Source organism: Canis lupus, chromosome 14 (assembly GCF_003254725.2).
Source record: "Canis lupus dingo isolate Sandy chromosome 14, ASM325472v2, whole genome shotgun sequence".
NCBI lineage: Eukaryota > Metazoa > Chordata > Mammalia > Carnivora > Canidae > Canis > Canis lupus.
Genome location: NC_064256.1, coordinates 46,367,835 through 46,384,252, shown reverse-complemented (window position 1 = coordinate 46,384,252; position 16,418 = coordinate 46,367,835). Strand labels below are relative to the sequence as shown.

Here is a 16,418-nt window from a genome sequence, read left to right as displayed (position 1 = left end):
GGACCCTTCTCTTTCTACAAGCTCTCAGATTTTCATTCCATACTGAGAAGCAATAAGCAAAGTGAGGCGTAAGGTATGTTTTCAGAGTATTTTCACTCTCACAGCCTTCCAAGAAATCGTTATGTTGTGACGGACATTTCAGCCATTGTCAACAGGTTTGCGAGGCATTGGGATGGGGCAGGAGGATTCCTGGCATCCCATCTTGCATGGGCAGTTGTCACCTTACCAATGCTAGGGCTCACTACACAGACTAGAAATCTAGCCAGCTGGTCAGCTACAAATATTTTTAACTGAATTGCAAACATTTTCAAAATCCTTTGAGGTTTATATGCAGTGATTATATTCTCCTATCTAGGGACTGCTATGCTCTTGCTCAGTCAGTCCCCCTCATTTATTAAGCACATTGGCACCAGGCTCTCAATTTTGCCTCATTTAATCTGCCTTCCATTATCCTGAGGTGTTGCAGTATGTCCACGGACCACTCACCCACACATAGGCCTCTCGGGGAGGCCCATGCTGTGATGACTAAAAGCTCACAATTGGAAGAAAGACTGCCTGAGTTTGAATATATGGTCTACCCCTCACTGCATGACCTAGGGCAAGGTCTGAATCTCTTTGAGCGTTAATTTCCATGTCTGTAAAAAGGGGATTATGGCAGGGCTAAGTCATGGGACTATTGTGAGGATTAAATCAAATAATCTACACAAAGCATTTTGCACAGAGCCCAGTACATGGTAAGCATTTAATAGAATTTAGCTTCCGTTATGGGGGCCCTGTTGGTTAACAGTGACTCTGTTTGTGACTGTGACTCTACTTTGGCTCCCCAGTACAAGGGACACACTGAGTTACAACATCTCTGCAATATTCCCCTGAGAACATCTTGGATCTCGAGCACACACTCACTTCTTTCCAGCTGTTTCATTCCAGGGCTATCACTAAACCCACCTTAACACTATGTGGCGACCTCTCATTCCTTGACTCTCCACTGTCTCTTTAATTTTCTGACCTGTCCTGATTTCATCTCTTTCTTTAGTCATGGTCTCTGCGGTCTAACATTTACATCATCCTCTTGACAAGAAGTTTAACTTCCTTGCTTTACTTTGCTCCCATGTTACCAACAAAACCTGGCCATGGGTTAATTTAAGTATCTGTTTTCTCACTCTTACACGCTGGGACTTTTGGAGCAATCCACATCAAACGCAGTGGAGGCCTGCACCAAGCTAGGATGACAGAGGACGTGCTCATGGATGCACTGAACATCTTAGCAAGGCATCCAAAGATCCTATTTATGGTTACCCCTCATTTCTTTCATCTCAGACCCCCATCCATGCTATGTTCTGCCCATATTGAATCACTTGTAACCCTCTGATGCACCTAGCTTTTCCCCTCTGTTATGACCTGAATGTTGTGTCTCACCAAAATTCATAATGTTAAAGCCCCAATTCCCAATGTGACTCTATGTGTAGACAGAGCCTTTATGGAAGTGCTTAATGTTAAATGAAGTCATAAGGGTAAGGCCCGGATCTGACAGGATCAGCAGCTTTATTAGGAGACACCAGAGAGCTTGCTTTCTCTCTCTCCATGTGAGGACAGAGTGAGAAGGCAGCCCTCTGCAAGGTGGGAAGAGCGCTCTCACCAGAACCCCATCCCGCTGGCACCCTATCTCACACTCCCAGCCTCCAGAACTCCGAGGATACAAATGTCTGTTGTTTAAGCCCTCTGGGGTGTGGTATTTTGTGACGGTGCACTGAGCAGACTAAGAAATCCCTGCCTTGATGCCAAGAGAAAAACACCTATAAAATGATAGCTATATTTATGCAAATGTCTTGGCATCACAGGGACACACTAAGAATAGCAGCATCTTTATGTGAGAACAACTCATTCATGCTGAGTTTAAGCCAGCAGCCTCTGTTTTATTTTTATTTTTATTTTTTTTTTATTATTGGTGTTCAATTTACTAACATACAGAATAACACCCAGTGCCCGTCACCCATTCACTCCCACCCCCCGCCCTCCTCCCCTTCTACCACCCCTAGTTCGTTTCCCAGAGTTAGCAGTCTTTACGTTCTGTCTCCCTTTCTGATATTTCCCACACATTTCTTCTCCCTTCCCTTGTTTTCCCTTTCACTATTATTTATATTCCCCAAATGAATGAGAACATATAATGTTTGTCCTTCTCCGACTGACTTACTTCACTCAGCATAATACCCTCCAGTTCCATCCACGTTGAAGCAAATGGTGGGTATTTGTCATTTCTAATAGCTGAGTAATATTCCATTGTATACATAAACCACATCTTCTTTATCCATTCATCTTTCGTTGGACACCGAGGCTCCTTCCACAGTTTGGCTATCGTGGCCATTGCTGCTAGAAACATCGGGGTGCAGGTGTCCCGGCGTTTCATTGCATTTGTATCTTTGGGGTAAATCCCCAACAGTGCAATTGCTGGGTCGTAGGGCAGGTATATTTTTAACTGTTTGAGGAACCTCCACACAGTTTTCCAGAGTGGCTGCACCAGTTCACATTCCCACCAACAGTGTAGGAGGGTTCCCTTTTCTCCGCATCCTCTCCAACATTTGTTGTTTCCTGCCTTGTTAATTTTCCCCATTCTCACTGGTGTGAGGTGGTATCTCATTGTAGTTTTGATTTGTATTTCCCTGATGGCAAGTGATGCAGAGCATTTTCTCATATGCATGTTGGCCATGTCTATGTCTTCCTCTGTGAGATTTCTGTTCATGTCTTTTGCCCATTTCATGATTGGATTGTTTGTTTCTTTGGTGTTGAGTTTAATAAGTTCTTTATAGATCTTGGAAACTAGCCCTTTATCTGATATGTCATTTGCAAATATCTTCTCCCATTCTGTAGGTTGTCTTTGAGTTTTGTTGACTGTATCCTTTGCTGTGCAAAAGCTTCTTATCTTGATGAAGTCCCAATAGTTCATTTTTGCTTTTGTTTCTTTTGCCTTTGTGGATGTATCTTGCAAGAAGTTACTATGGCCGAGTTCAAAAAGGGTGTTGCCTGTGTTCTTCTCTAGGATTTTGATGGAATCTTGTCTCACATTTAGATCTTTCATCCATTTTGAGTTTATCTTTGTGTATGGTGAAAGGGAGTGGTCTAGTTTCATTCTTCTGCATGTGGATGTCCAATTTTCCCAGCACCATTTATTGAAGAGACTGTCTTTCTTCCAATGGATAGTCTTTCCTCCTTTATCGAATATTAGTTGCCCATAAAGTTCAGGGTCCACTTCTGGATTCTCTATTCTGTTCCACTGATCTATGTGTCTGTTTTTGTGCCAGTACCACACTGTCTTGATGACCACAGCTTTGTAGTACAACCTGAAATCTGGCATTGTGATGCCCCCAGATATGGTTTTCTTTTTTAAAATTCCCCTGGCTATTCGGGGTCTTTTCTGATTCCACACAAATCTTAAAATAATTTGTTCTAATTCTCTGAAGAAAGTCCATGGTATTTTGATAGGGATTGCATTAAACGTGTATATTGCCCTGGGTAACATTGACATTTTCACAATATTAATTCTGCCAATCCATGAGCATGGAATATTTTTCCATCTCTTTGTGTCTTCCTCAATTTCTTTCAGAAGTGTTCTATAGTTTTGAGGGTATAGATCCTTTACATCTTTGGTGAGGTTTATTCCTAGGTATCTTATGCTTTTGGGTGCAATTGTAAATGGGATTGACTCCTTAATTTCTCTTTCTTCTGTCTCATTGTTAGTGTATAGAAATGCCACTGACTTCTGGGCATTGATTTTGTATCCTGCCACGCTACCGAATTGCTGTATGAGTTCTAGCAATCTTGGGGTGGAGACTTTTGGGTTTTCTATGTAGAGTATCATGTCATCGGCGAAGAGAGAGAGTTTGACTTCTTCTTTGCCAATTTGAATGCCTTTAATGTCTTTTTGTTGTCTGATTGCTGAGGCTAGGACTTCCAGTACTATGTTGAATAGCAGTGGTGAGAGTGGACATCCCTGTCTTGTTCCTGATCTTAGGGGAAAGGCTCCCAGTGCTTCCCCATTGAGAATGATATTTGCTGTGGGCTTTTCATAGATGGCTTTTAAGATGTCGAGGAATGTTCCCTCTATCCCTACACTTTGAAGAGTTTTGATCAGGAATGGATGCTGTATTTTGTCAAATGCTTTCTCTGCATCCAATGAGAGGATCATATGGTTCTTGGTTTTTCTCTTGCTGATATGATGAATCACATTGATTGTTTTACGGGTGTTGAACCAGCCTTGTGTCCCAGGGATAAATCCTACTTGGTCATGGTGAATAATTTTCTTAATGTACTGTTGGATCCTATTGGCCAGTATCTTGTTGAGAATTTTTGCATCCATGTTCATCAGGGATATTGGTCTGTAATTCTCCTTTTTGGCGGGGTCTTTGTCTGGCTTTGGAATTAAGGTGATGCTGGCTTCATAGAACGAATTTGGAAGTACTCCATCTCTTTCTATCTTTCCAAACAGCTTTAGGAGAATAGGTATGATTTCTTCTTTAAACGTTTGATAAAATTCTCCTGGGAAGCCATCTGGCCCTGGACTCTTGTGTCTTGGGAGGTTTTTGATGACTGCTTCAATTTCCTCCCTGGTTATTGGCCTGTTCAGGTTTTCTATTTCTTCCTGTTCCAGTTTTGGTAGTTTGTGGCTTTCCAGGAATGCGTCCATTTCTTCTAGATTGCCTAATTTATTGGCGTAGAGCTGTTCATAATATGTTTTTAAAATCGTTTGTATTTCCTTGGTGTTGGTAGTGATCTCTCCTTTCTCATTCATGATTTTATTAATTTGAGTCTTCTCTCTCTTCTTTTTAATAAGGCTGGCTAATGGTTTATCTATCTTATTAATTCTTTCAAAGAACCAACTCCTGGTTCTGTTGATCTGTTCCACAGTTCTTCTGGTCTCGATTTCGTTGAGTTCTGCTCGAATCTTTATTATCTCCCTTCTTCTCTTGGGTGTAGGATCTATTTGCTGTTTTTTCTCTAGCTCCTTTATGTGTAAGGTTAGCTTTTGTATTTGAGTTCTTTCCAGTTTTTGAATGGATGCTTGTATTGCGATGTATTTCCCCCTTAGGACTGCTTTTGCTGCATCCCAAAGATTTTGAATGGTTGTATCTTCATTCTCATTAGTTTCCATGAATCTTTTTAATTCTTCCTTAATTTCCTGGTTGACCCTTTTATCTTTTAGCAGGATGGTCCTTAACCTCCATGTGTTTGAGGTCCTTCCAAACTTCTTGTTGTGATTTAGTTCTAATTTCAAGGCATTATGGTCCGAGAATATGCAGGGGACAATCCCAATCTTTTGGTATCGGTTCAGACCCGATTTGTGACCCAATATGTGGTCTATTCTGGAGAAAGTTCCATGTGCGCTTGAGAAGAATGTGTATTCAGTTGAGTTTGGATGTAAAGTTCTGTAGATATCTGTGAAATCCATCTGGTCCAGTGTATCATTTAAAGCTCTCGTTTCTTTGGAGATGTTTTGCTTAGAAGACCTATCGAGTATAGAAAGAGCTAGATTGAAGTCACCAAGTATAAGTGTATTATTATCTAAGTATTTCTTCACTTTGGTTAATAATTGATTTATATATTTGGCAGCTCCCACATTCGGAGCATATATATTGAGGATTGTTAAGTCCTCTTGTTGAATAGATCCTTTAAGTATGATATAGTGTCCCTCTTCATCTCTCACTACAGTCTTTGGGGTAAATTTTAGTTTATCTGATATAAGGATGGCTACCCCTGCTTTCTTTTGAGGACCATTCGAATGGTAAATGGTTCTCCAACCTTTTATTTTCAGGCTGTAGGTGTCCTTCTGTCTAAAATGAGTCTCTTGTAGACAGCAAATAGATGGGTGCTGCTTTTTTATCCAGTCTGAAACCCTGCGCCTTTTGATGGGGTCATTAAGCCCGTTCACATTCAGAGTTACTATTGAGAGATATGAGTTTAGTGTCATCATGATATCTATTCAGTCTTTGTTTTTGTGGACTGTTCCACTGAACTTCTTCTTAAAGGGGAATTTTAAGAGGCCCCCTTAAAATTTCTTGCAGAGCTGGTTTGGAGGTCACATATTCTTTTAGTTGCTGCCTGTCTTGGAAGCTCTTTATCTCTCCTTCCATTTTGAATGAGAGCCTTGCTGGATAAAGTATTCTTGGTTGCATGTTCTTCTCCTTTAGGACCCTGAATATATCCTGCCAGCCCTTTCTGGCCTGCCAGGTCTCTGTGGAGAGGTCTGCTGTTACCCTAATACTCCTCCCCATAAAAGTCAGGGATTTCTGGTCTCTTGCTGCTTTAAGGATCTTCTCCTTATCTTTGGAATTTGCAAGCTTCACAATTAAATGTCGAGGTGTTGAACGGTTTTTATTGATTTTAGGGGGGGATCTCTCTATTTCCTGGATCTGAATGCCTGTTTCCCTTCCCAGATTAGGAAAGTTTTCAGCTAGAATTTGTTCAAATACATATTCTGGCCCTCTGTCCCTTTCGGCGCCCTCGGGAACCCCAATTAAACGTAGGTTTTTCTTCCTCAGGCTGTCGTTTATTTCCCTTAATCTATCTTCATGGTCTTTTAATTGTTTGTCTCTTTTTTCCTCAGTTTCCCTCTTTGCTATCAACTTGTCTTCTAGGTCACTCACTCGTTCTTCCACCTCGTTAACCCTCGTCGTTAGGACTTCTAGTTTGGATTGCATCTCATTCAATTGATTTTTAATTTCTGCCTGATTAGCTCTAAATTCTGCAGTCATGAAGTCTCTTGAGTCCTTTATACTTTTTTCTAGAGCCACCAGTAGCTGTATAATAGTGCTTCTGAATTGGCTTTCTGACATTGAATTGTAATCCAGATTTTGTAACTCTGTGGGAGAGAGGACTGTTTCTGATTCTTTCTTTTGAGGTGAGGTTTTCCTTCTAGTCATTTTGCTCAGTGCAGAGTGGCCAAAAGCAAGTTGTATTGGGAAAAAGAGAAAAAGGAGAGAAAGAAGGAAAGAAAAGAGAAAGAGAAAAAAAAAAAGGGAAGAAAAAGAAAAAAAAAAACAAAAAAACGAAAAAAGAAAAAAAAAAAAAAAAGAAGAAAAAGAGAAAGAAAAAGAAAGGAGAAAAAAAAGGGGGGTGGGGGAAGGAAACAAATCAAAAAGCAAAACAAAACAAAAACAAACAAACAAAAAAAGAACCACCGGGGAGTATCTTCTGATTCTGTGTACTTTAAGTCCCTTGGCTTCTCCTGGAAGTTGTCCGTCTAGCTGGTGTTCTGGGGGAGGGGCCTGTTGTGCTGATTTTCAGGTGTTAGCAGTTGGGGGAGCTGCTGTGCCCCTGCCTGGTGCAGGGCTCGGTGGGGGTTGTTTACCCCGTGAGGCCGCAGGAGGAACAGCCCCAGTGGCGGGGCAGCTCTGGAAACCTGGATTCAGCCCCCGCAGGAACTCCGGAGCTCTCCGTCTGCAGGGCCTGGAGGCTCCGGGGCGGGGCCGCTGATGTGCTCAGCTGGGGCAGGAGCGTCCTTGCTGTCCTGGGCCCTCCCGGCCTCTGCCTGTCCCGGGGGAGGCGGGATCCTGGGCTGTGTCCCGGCGCCCTGTGCTCCGCAGCCTGCGCTGGTGGATTCGCGCTCCCGGGCCGCGCAGCCCCCTCCGCGGAGCCGCCGCCCGAGCCCCTCCGAGCTGCTCCTGGAACCGCGCAGCCCCCTCCGCACGGAGCCTCTTCCTCTGCCCGAGCCCCTCCGAGCTGCTCCCGGGGCCGCGCAGCCCCCTCCGCGGAGCCGCCCCCGAGCCCCTTCAGCTGCTCCGGGTCCCGCCGGGTCCCGCCGTGCGCGCTGCAGCCCTTAGGGAGCTCGGCGCACTCTCCCGGCGCGCAGTTGCTCTGTTAGTGTCCCCGGGAGCCCGAGGGCATCCCCGCCCTCCTGGGTCCTGCTCCAACTCCCCGCGAGCCCCTTTCCCCCGGGAAGGTCGGTGCAGCTCCTGCTCCTCCGGGACGGGGCTCTCCTGTCCTGGGGACACTCGCCCCGGCCTCAGCCCGGCTCCTCGCGGGCCCCTCCCCCTTGGAGGCCTTTGTTCCTTTCTTTCTTTTCCCCCGTCTTCCTACCTTGATAGATGCGCGAACTCTTCTCACTGTCGCATTCCAGCTGGTCTCTCTTTAAATCTCAGGCCGAATTCATAGATTTTCAGGATAATTTGAAGGTTTTCTAGGTAGTTTGGTGGAGACAGGTGATTTGGAGACCCTGCTCTTCCGCCATCTTGCTCCTCCCCCCCAGCAGCCTCTGTTTTAATATCACCCTGATAGGGCCAGTGTCTTGTCAGTGATTTTTCCTCATACAGAGAAGCTTGATACATGCTCCTCTGAAGGAAGAATTTCAGCGATAAGCAGGTAGGAAGACAGGCTGATCTTGACTTTTCTCCTATATCTTTTTTTTTTTTTTTAAGATTTTATGTATTTATTCATGAGAGACACAGAGAGAGAGAGAGAGGCAGAGACACAGGCAGAGGGAGAAACAGGCTCCATGCAGGGAGCCCAACGTGGGACTCAATCCCGAGTCTTCAGGATCAGGCCCTGGGCTGAAGGCAGGCGCTAAACCGCTGAGCCGCCCAGGCTGCCCTTTTCTCCTAGATCTTGGTGGTCATCTGATAATCATGTAGATCAGGTTCTATGGGCTGGGCTTGATATCATTAGGAAATTTCCTTTATATATTCATTTGCATTATTATTGCTCCTGAGGCCTATAATGTTCCAATTTTTGGGTTTCAATGGTTTGACGACATCATGGTTTATAATTTTCAAATTATTATAATAATGGAAACTGGAGAAGAAAGTCCTAACAGAACATTTTTTTTTTTTTTGCAAGAGAATGCATTTTAAAACTTGGACAAACATGCAATTTGTCTAAACCATTATAAATGATAAGCTCCCCCTCCTTGCTCTCAGTCTCCCCAACCCCATCCAAAAAGCTTAATGTTCCCTTCACTTATTGAAAGTGGGATTCACACTATGAGATGGGCTGGGATTTTCTCCTGGCACAAGCTTTTCAAATTCTGATTTTAAGATTTTCTGTATCAGTGGTTGTAAATCAGTGGCCCTTAGGCCAAATCTGGCCTGCCTGTGTGGCTTGTTTGATCAGCCACAAGAATGGAGTTTGAATGCTGTAGGTGGAGTGTGCATTCTCTACTTCCCCTGGGTGTCCATCTTTGCCTGTCCCTTCCCTGGGCTCTTTCATACATTGGCTTCTGAAGGCATTTGAGGTGGCAAGTCCTGCTCCATATTTTGTAAATAAATCTTTTTATTGAAACAGACTACATAAAGTACACAAATCGTAAGTATATAATTTGGTGAATTATCACAAAGGGAACACACCCATGTAATTACAATCAATATCAACAAAAAGAACATTATTACCGCTAGAATCCTTCTGTCTTCATTTTTGTTTTTCCCCTAAAGCAAGCGCTGAGACAAAGATATAGACACCCACGTTTTAAGAAGCAGAGTGAATATCTGAATTTCTGACATATATAGATAGCTTCATCAGCTGTCTTTGGTTTGTGTTTCCTTGTTTTATTATTTTTATCCTTTTACTTGACTATCCTTTTACTTTTAACCGGTTTTGTCCTCTATCCTACTGAACCATGCCCCCAAATTATTTTGAGGCAAGTCTAATATATATTATCAGTTTATACTTGCCAACGCTTCGGTATGTACCCTTGAAACATAAGGACTCTTTTTAAACATAAGATACACTTTGAGTAAACACAGATACTTTCAATTCAAATCCAATATGAGGACTTTACTTAAACTCATCATTTTCATGTGTGTTCTCTTTATACTTGTTTGATTGATTTTGATCTTGTCGATCTTTATGGTACTTTATGAATCTGTATTTTGATGATTTTCAGGATTTTGGTAAAACTGTCATTATAACTTTAAATATTATTTCTGTCCACTCTCTTACCTTTTTGGGGGGAATCCTTTTCCCTGGGTCAGTGTGTTATTTTCTGTCTGCATTTTCCATCTTTATGTTTCTTCATGCTTCAATCTTATTATTATTTTCTAACCCGTCTTCCAGTTTATTAATTTTCTCTGCAGTTATGTTTAATTTGCTGCTATACCCATCTATTGTATTTCTAGCTTAGGTTATTTTACATTTTGCAGTTAGTTCCTAAACTTTCCGAACCTTGGCCAAGCTTTCCTTTCTGCAAATTCTTTATTTAAAATGCTTCTGATCTGACCCCTTGGGTTTTTCCAGGAAGAATTAGTGAATATAAAACAGACTTGAACATTCATGAGAAATTAAGCCTGATTAATACAGCAGAATATGAGGCTCCTGGGTTGCTCAGTTGGTTGAGCATCTGCCTTCAGTTTAGGTTATGATCTCGGGGTCCTGGGATAGAGCCCATGTCTGGGTCCCTGCTCCATGGGGAATCTGCTTTTCCCTTTCCCTCTGTTTCTCTACCTGGTTGTGCTCTCTCTTTCTCTCTCTCTCTCTCATACACACACACACACACATAAACAAAAAACAAATAAATATTTAAAAAAAACAGCAAAGTATGGATTACACTAGAACACACAACTTTTTAACAACAGATGGTGAAATTTCAGTGATTCATTTGTTAATTATTTTTTGCAACACTAAATTGCAAGCTGATATCCTTGCCACCTGTAAATTCTTACCCTCTAAAAGAGCACACAGCTCTGTAGAATGTGGGTTACAGCATAGTAATTAAGGAAATATAATGGAAGTAAGTTATTATATCATCATCCAGGGATTTTGCATCTCAGAGTTTGCTGGATGATCATGATTATCCTTCATTCCTACTGTCATAGAAGTGAAAAGTGGGCCTCCTATTTTCAGGAAAGGTTGAGAGTTGTTTTTTTCTTTTTTCTTTTTTTCTTTTTTTCCCATCATAAGCAGCACCTTTGTGACACAAGCTTCTCTCATTATCTCTGTATTTCTCAATAGTGCCTTTGGTTTTCATTCTGGTCACTGTAGCCCCGTTCAAGAGATGGGAGGATTTCAGGCTATCAACAATATATGGCTAAGGTTCTCCCGTACGGTGAGATACGGGAGAACGTATTACGGTGCCATATTTTTCCTATATTGTGGCTCAGGGCTAAATTTCTAAGAACCCCCCATTGTCCTTACTGCAACTGAGAGTATAGCACAGGTTGAAATGTACCAAACAGCCCATTCTGACGATCATCTACCATTGCTTCTTGTTAGCATTTAATACTTAAATTTTTTTTTTTGCATTTTCCCTATGGTTTGACTCAAATTAAGCTCATATCACAGCCGTCTTGTTCCCAGAGCTTAGGAGTCCAAGTCTGTCTTAGACTGGACCCTCCAGGAATCCCATTTGTCTACTCTCATTTTTGGCCTGTAGAAATAAGACTCCCTCTCTTTGTTTTCTTTCTTTTTTTGGGGGGGGTGTCATTTATTTATTTGAGAGAGAGTGAGAGCAGGGGGAGGGGCGGCAGGAGAGAGAGAATATCTCCAGCAGACTCCCTGCTGGGCAAGGATGTGGGGTTTGATCTCATGACCCTCAGATGATGACCTGAGCTGAAATCAAGTGTCAGACTCTCAACCTACTGAGCCATGCAGGTGTCCGTGTTTTCCTTTTGGACATGACCCCTTCTGATTTGGGCTCTACTCATCTTTGTGGGAGTTTTTATTTCACAGATCATTTTTAAACTTGAGAATGTTTCACCATTCCCCCTCTAAGTGTGATGCATTCACACTTCAACTGTACTGGACATTCCCCAAATCCACATTTAAATTATCCTGATCCCAGATATTATCTTATGTCCTCATATTGTGCCCACCAGTGGTGTTACATATCACTTATATTTCAAAAACAATGTCCACAGACTTCAATCTGCAAAGAAGTACTTGAGACTTCACATTTGTTATTGAATAGAGATAATTCTGGTCCATTTGCTGGGATGTATTCTTTAAACTCATAATATGGTATGATATTGTCCTATCTCCTTAGTGAACTATGGAGGCTGCTGTGTGGAGAAGGGTGAAACCCCAAAGAACCCCTTGGTGGCACTGATAGTGGTATTTTCAAGTGTGTTACATAGTAAGTTATTTTTATAATGGAATCTTAAGGATATATAGATGTGTTAAACTTGCTGAAAGAAAACTCCAAATATGGGTTTTGTATCCCTATAGAAATTACTCTCAAATCTGCTGATGTCTTTTGGATTTGATAGTATGCCATTTCTAGTGGTAAAATAATTGAAAGTGAGGAGCCCAGGAATTTTGCACAAGTGACTTACCTGTGATAGCCAGCTGAGTCACAAAGAAGGTCATTCTTGACTTCCTCTTCCTCCTCCATGTAGAGAACAGCACCATGGAGTTTCCAACAACGGTGAAAACAAACAGGACCCACAGAGTTATCAACTGCTCGGTCTGTAAGAGAGAAAGCAACACAAAACCAGTGTACCAGTGAGAACCAGACTATTCTATGGAATGCAAGGCTCAAGCTTTGCTGCTGAAATGTCTCCTGGTCTCAAATCCTCACCCATCAAAGCTCTACTCACAAGGGAACAGGGACACAGTGGTCCTTATTTACATTGATGGCAGTATAAATTGAGGTAACCTTAAAAAAAATCTACTTGGAAATATATGTCAAAAGACCAAAAAAAAAAGTATGTATATTCTTAGGCCAAGCAATTGTTTAAATCCATGTGAAAGGGGATCCCTGGGTGGCTCAGCGGTTTCGTGCCTGCCTTTGGCCCAGGGTGCGATCCTGGAGTCCCGGGATCGAGTCCCGCATCGGGCTCCTGGCATGGAGCCTGCTTCTCCCTCTGCCTGTCTCTCTCTCTCTCTGTCTATCATAAAATAAAAATAAATCTTTAAAAAAAATAAATCCATGTGAAAGAATTTGAGGTGTGAAAAAGAATACTAAAATAGCAAAGATGTGGATATTTGTCGTAAGAATAAATTGGAAATTGTTTAAAGATAAAAGATAGTTAAAGCACTTCAGTTCAGTGAACTATTATGTAGCTATTAACAATGGCAACCATGAAGATGATGCAGCAACATTAAAAATGCTTAAACTATAACAGTAAGGGGAAAAACATGATAAAATTGTATATTGGGTGTGATTATAACCCTGCAAAATTAATACATGTAGAGAAAAGACTGAAGCATACTAAAATGCTAAGATTGGTTATTTTAGGGTAGTATGATTATGTATTATCCTGCTCTTTTTTTTTTTTTGACGGAATTTTATAATATAGTGATACTGAAGTTTCACTGAGTAATATATAAATAGTAAATAATGGTGGAAAAAAAAGCAGAAATGCTACTCATTTAAAATGCAAGTCCTTTGTAAGAAGTTTTCCACAATTCCTTCAAATGGAGCTTTCCATTTGTCTAAAATCCATGGCCCAGCATATGCAGAGGCCCAGGCCAGGATACTGGGATAGGCTGGACACAGGGACAAAGCAGAGCAAGGCCACAGATGGAGAACATGGGGCCAAGGGGATCCAGAGGCAAGCTTGAAATCAAAAGCCAAGAGACATTAGCCCAAACGGTGGGGGCAGAAGGCTGGTAAGAATGCATAAGTCTAAATTTGGAATCTGAAGGGCTTCTCTTACTCAGTGGAGCTAGGAAGAGCCTGAAGACACCTAGAATTTCATGTGTCAACTTGGCTAGGTTGTGACCACTTGCTTGGTGTTCACACAAACAGTAGGGTAAAATGTTGCTCTCAAAGGCATCCTGTAGATGTAACTAATATCTATGTTCCACTTGAGTTTAAATATACAGCAGATAACCTTCCATTATATGGGTGGGACTCATATTTCAACTCATGAGCTGAAAGCCTTATGAGCAAAAGCTGAGTTTTCCCAGAGAAGGAAGTCTTCTCCAAGAATTCTTGAGAAATATAGAAATTATGCCGGAGTTTCCAGCCTGCTGCCTCCTTTATGAATTTCAGACTTGCCAGTCCCACAATCACATGAGCAACTTTCTTAAAATAAATCTCTCTCTCTCTCTCTCTCTCTCTCTCTCTCTCTTCCTATTGGCTGTGTTTTCTGTGGAGAACCTTCCTATACTCTCTAAATATCTGAGGCATCACAGTAGCACTTTTTCTTATATTAAATTAATTTTAAGTTATGCAGTCACAGATGCATTAACTCTTCTTTAAAAACTATAACAATTTAAGGGTACCTGGCTGGCTCAGTTGGTAGAGCACATGATTCTTGATCTTGGGGTCATGAGTTCAAGCCCCACTTTGGGTGCGGAAATTATTAAAAACAAAACAAAACAAAACAAAACTCTAACGATGCAGATAAAGCTCAAAGCCCCTTTGCCACCACTCTGTGTCTTGATAAACTACCTTCTTCAAGAAGGTAAATGTTATTTTGATGACATTATCTTTCCAATCCTTTGACAGATACTTTATAAGCACATGTACACACACACACAATCATAGCAAATAAATAGTATTATGTATGTGGATCAGCAATTTGGTATTTACTATGCTCTGTATATATTGTGCATATTGCTTTTCTCAGTCATTTGGAGAAATGGGTAAATGAAAGGTGATACTTTTATACAGTGCAGTGAAATATTTAAATTAAAAGAAATGGATTCAATTTGTTGAAACAAAATATGTTGACAATAGAGGGAAGCCTCTAGACTGAGAGAGCAGAGGGAGCTGGTGAGTGGACTGAGTCAGCTCCATTCTTGAAGCCACTAACCTGCCCAAGCATCACTGGGGTTCCCTGGTGCTGCCAGGTAGATTTAGACCTGGTCTGGCAGGTTCCAGGGCTGGGGCATGTCCTCATGGTCTCTCTTCCAGTCCTATCCTGTCCAGAAGTCTAGGCCGGCAGCTAGGGTCTCCATGAGTCCTATATTTTATCCAACTAATATTTAGGTTCTCCATCTTAGATTTACAGATGGGTTCCTGAGGTCGTGGGGAGAGGCCAGGGCCTTGAAAGTGCAGATGGTGGAAACAAGGTGGTGTTGTGGTAGTGCTGAGAGGGAGGGTATACACTGGAATGGGAGGACTGCAGTGTTGACAACCTCTGCTACCTTGAAAGGCACAGGTGACAGATACTTCCAGTAGCTCACCAATCTCCCATTCTGTTGGCCGAAGGTCTCAGTGACACGGTGATGCTGATGGCTGATACAGGTGGGGGCCCGGGTGGAGGATGAGGCACCTATGTCCCCAATGTGGTCCTAATATGGGGCGCTATCAGGAGCAGTGATGGGGTCCCAGGAGTGTTCATGGTTCAGGAAAACATTAAGGGGCCCCTAAGAGGAGCTGGTGTGGGCATGCAAAGTCCTGTCAAGCCCTGCTGAGGATACAATAAAGAGATTTTCCAAGACTTTTCTCCTGTTTCTTTCAGGAAATCTATTTCACTGGGAGAAACATTTCGATGCCTTAAAGCTATTTTTTTTTTTCAGATTATAGAACAGTGTGTCACATCCAGCAAACTTCCTCAGCCTGGGTGATGGGGGTGTGTGTGTGGGAAGGGTTATTTCCACACTTGTCCAGTACCAAGTTGATCTCTATTGAACTCTTTCAGCGTCAGATGAAGAAGAAAGGGAAAAAGTTAGGATGTTTGTGATGTTTCTTTGCCAGATCAGAAATCCAGATCTCCACGGTGAGTGGGCAGAGAGCAGAGTCTGGGAGCAGACAGAGGAGGAGGCATGCCAGTCTGCGGGCGACGGTGGGGTGTCGGGAAGGTGGTGGGTACAGGGCTGTTTTCCTTACACAGACAACTCTGTCTTCCCCAGCACCCCCCACGGCTCTGCTCAGCTGCCCACGTCCCTTGGTTGGATGAAAGCAGCTGGCCATGTGTCCTGGTGGAGTCTGTGGCATTCGGTGGGCTTCCCACAGAAGTCTGCGCCACCTCAGCCACCTGGGGCAGGCCTCCGCTCACTGCTCCTCCAGGGAGTCTCTCTGCCCCGCCCTCAGGACGTCCTACCTGCTTTAGATCTCATAGAAACTCCCCCCAATTTTGCAGCAGGTGAGGCCAAACTTTCCTATTTTCTGCTTCTGACACAACTTTTTGTCAACCCAAATTATACGCTGAAGGCCTTCTGGATGACGATTGGAAGAGGAGATTTAATCAACTGAACTCAGGTAAATTTGAACTAGAAGTCAATGTTTTTTGTTTTTGTTTTTTTCCAGAATGTCTCTCCTCCTCATGCTCTCCTTTCCTCACATAACTAACTGCCTGTGGTAAGTGCAGGGAAGCCTCATTGCCAGAAAATGTTCACCCAAACACTGGAGTGGGTAAACGGTTTGCTTTTCACACGGTGCATTGGTGATTATGCTGCTGGCACCGAAGTTCAGGTGGCCAGAAATCAAGTTGCTCGGCGATGGAGGACACCTCTGGCCTCTCAGTGGGCACGGAACAACTGTGTGCTTTGTCTTTGTGTGGCACAGTTCTGACCCAGGCAGCCAATATTGTCAAAGTGGGCTTGGAGCT

General features: G+C 42.6%; 1 protein-coding gene and 1 long non-coding RNA gene across 3 annotated transcripts in view; one reads left to right on the top strand and one right to left on the bottom strand.

The window, feature by feature from the left end:
• The window catches only part of NPSR1 (neuropeptide S receptor 1), a 151,765-nt gene that overhangs the window by 111,879 nt on the left and 23,468 nt on the right, over positions 1 to 16,418 (bottom strand). For both annotated transcript variants that reach the window (XM_025464607.3, XM_035698367.2), the window contains exon 2: positions 12,249 to 12,381. In XM_025464607.3, coding sequence (XP_025320392.1) covers positions 12,249 to 12,381 — 133 coding nt within the window. The remainder of the gene's footprint in view (positions 1 to 12,248; positions 12,382 to 16,418) is intronic.
• The window catches only part of LOC125752488 (uncharacterized), a 33,380-nt gene continuing 25,226 nt past the window's right edge, over positions 8,265 to 16,418 (top strand). Inside the window, exon 1 of the long non-coding RNA XR_007402102.1 lies at positions 8,265 to 8,349. This is a non-coding gene — a long non-coding RNA (uncharacterized LOC125752488). The remainder of the gene's footprint in view (positions 8,350 to 16,418) is intronic.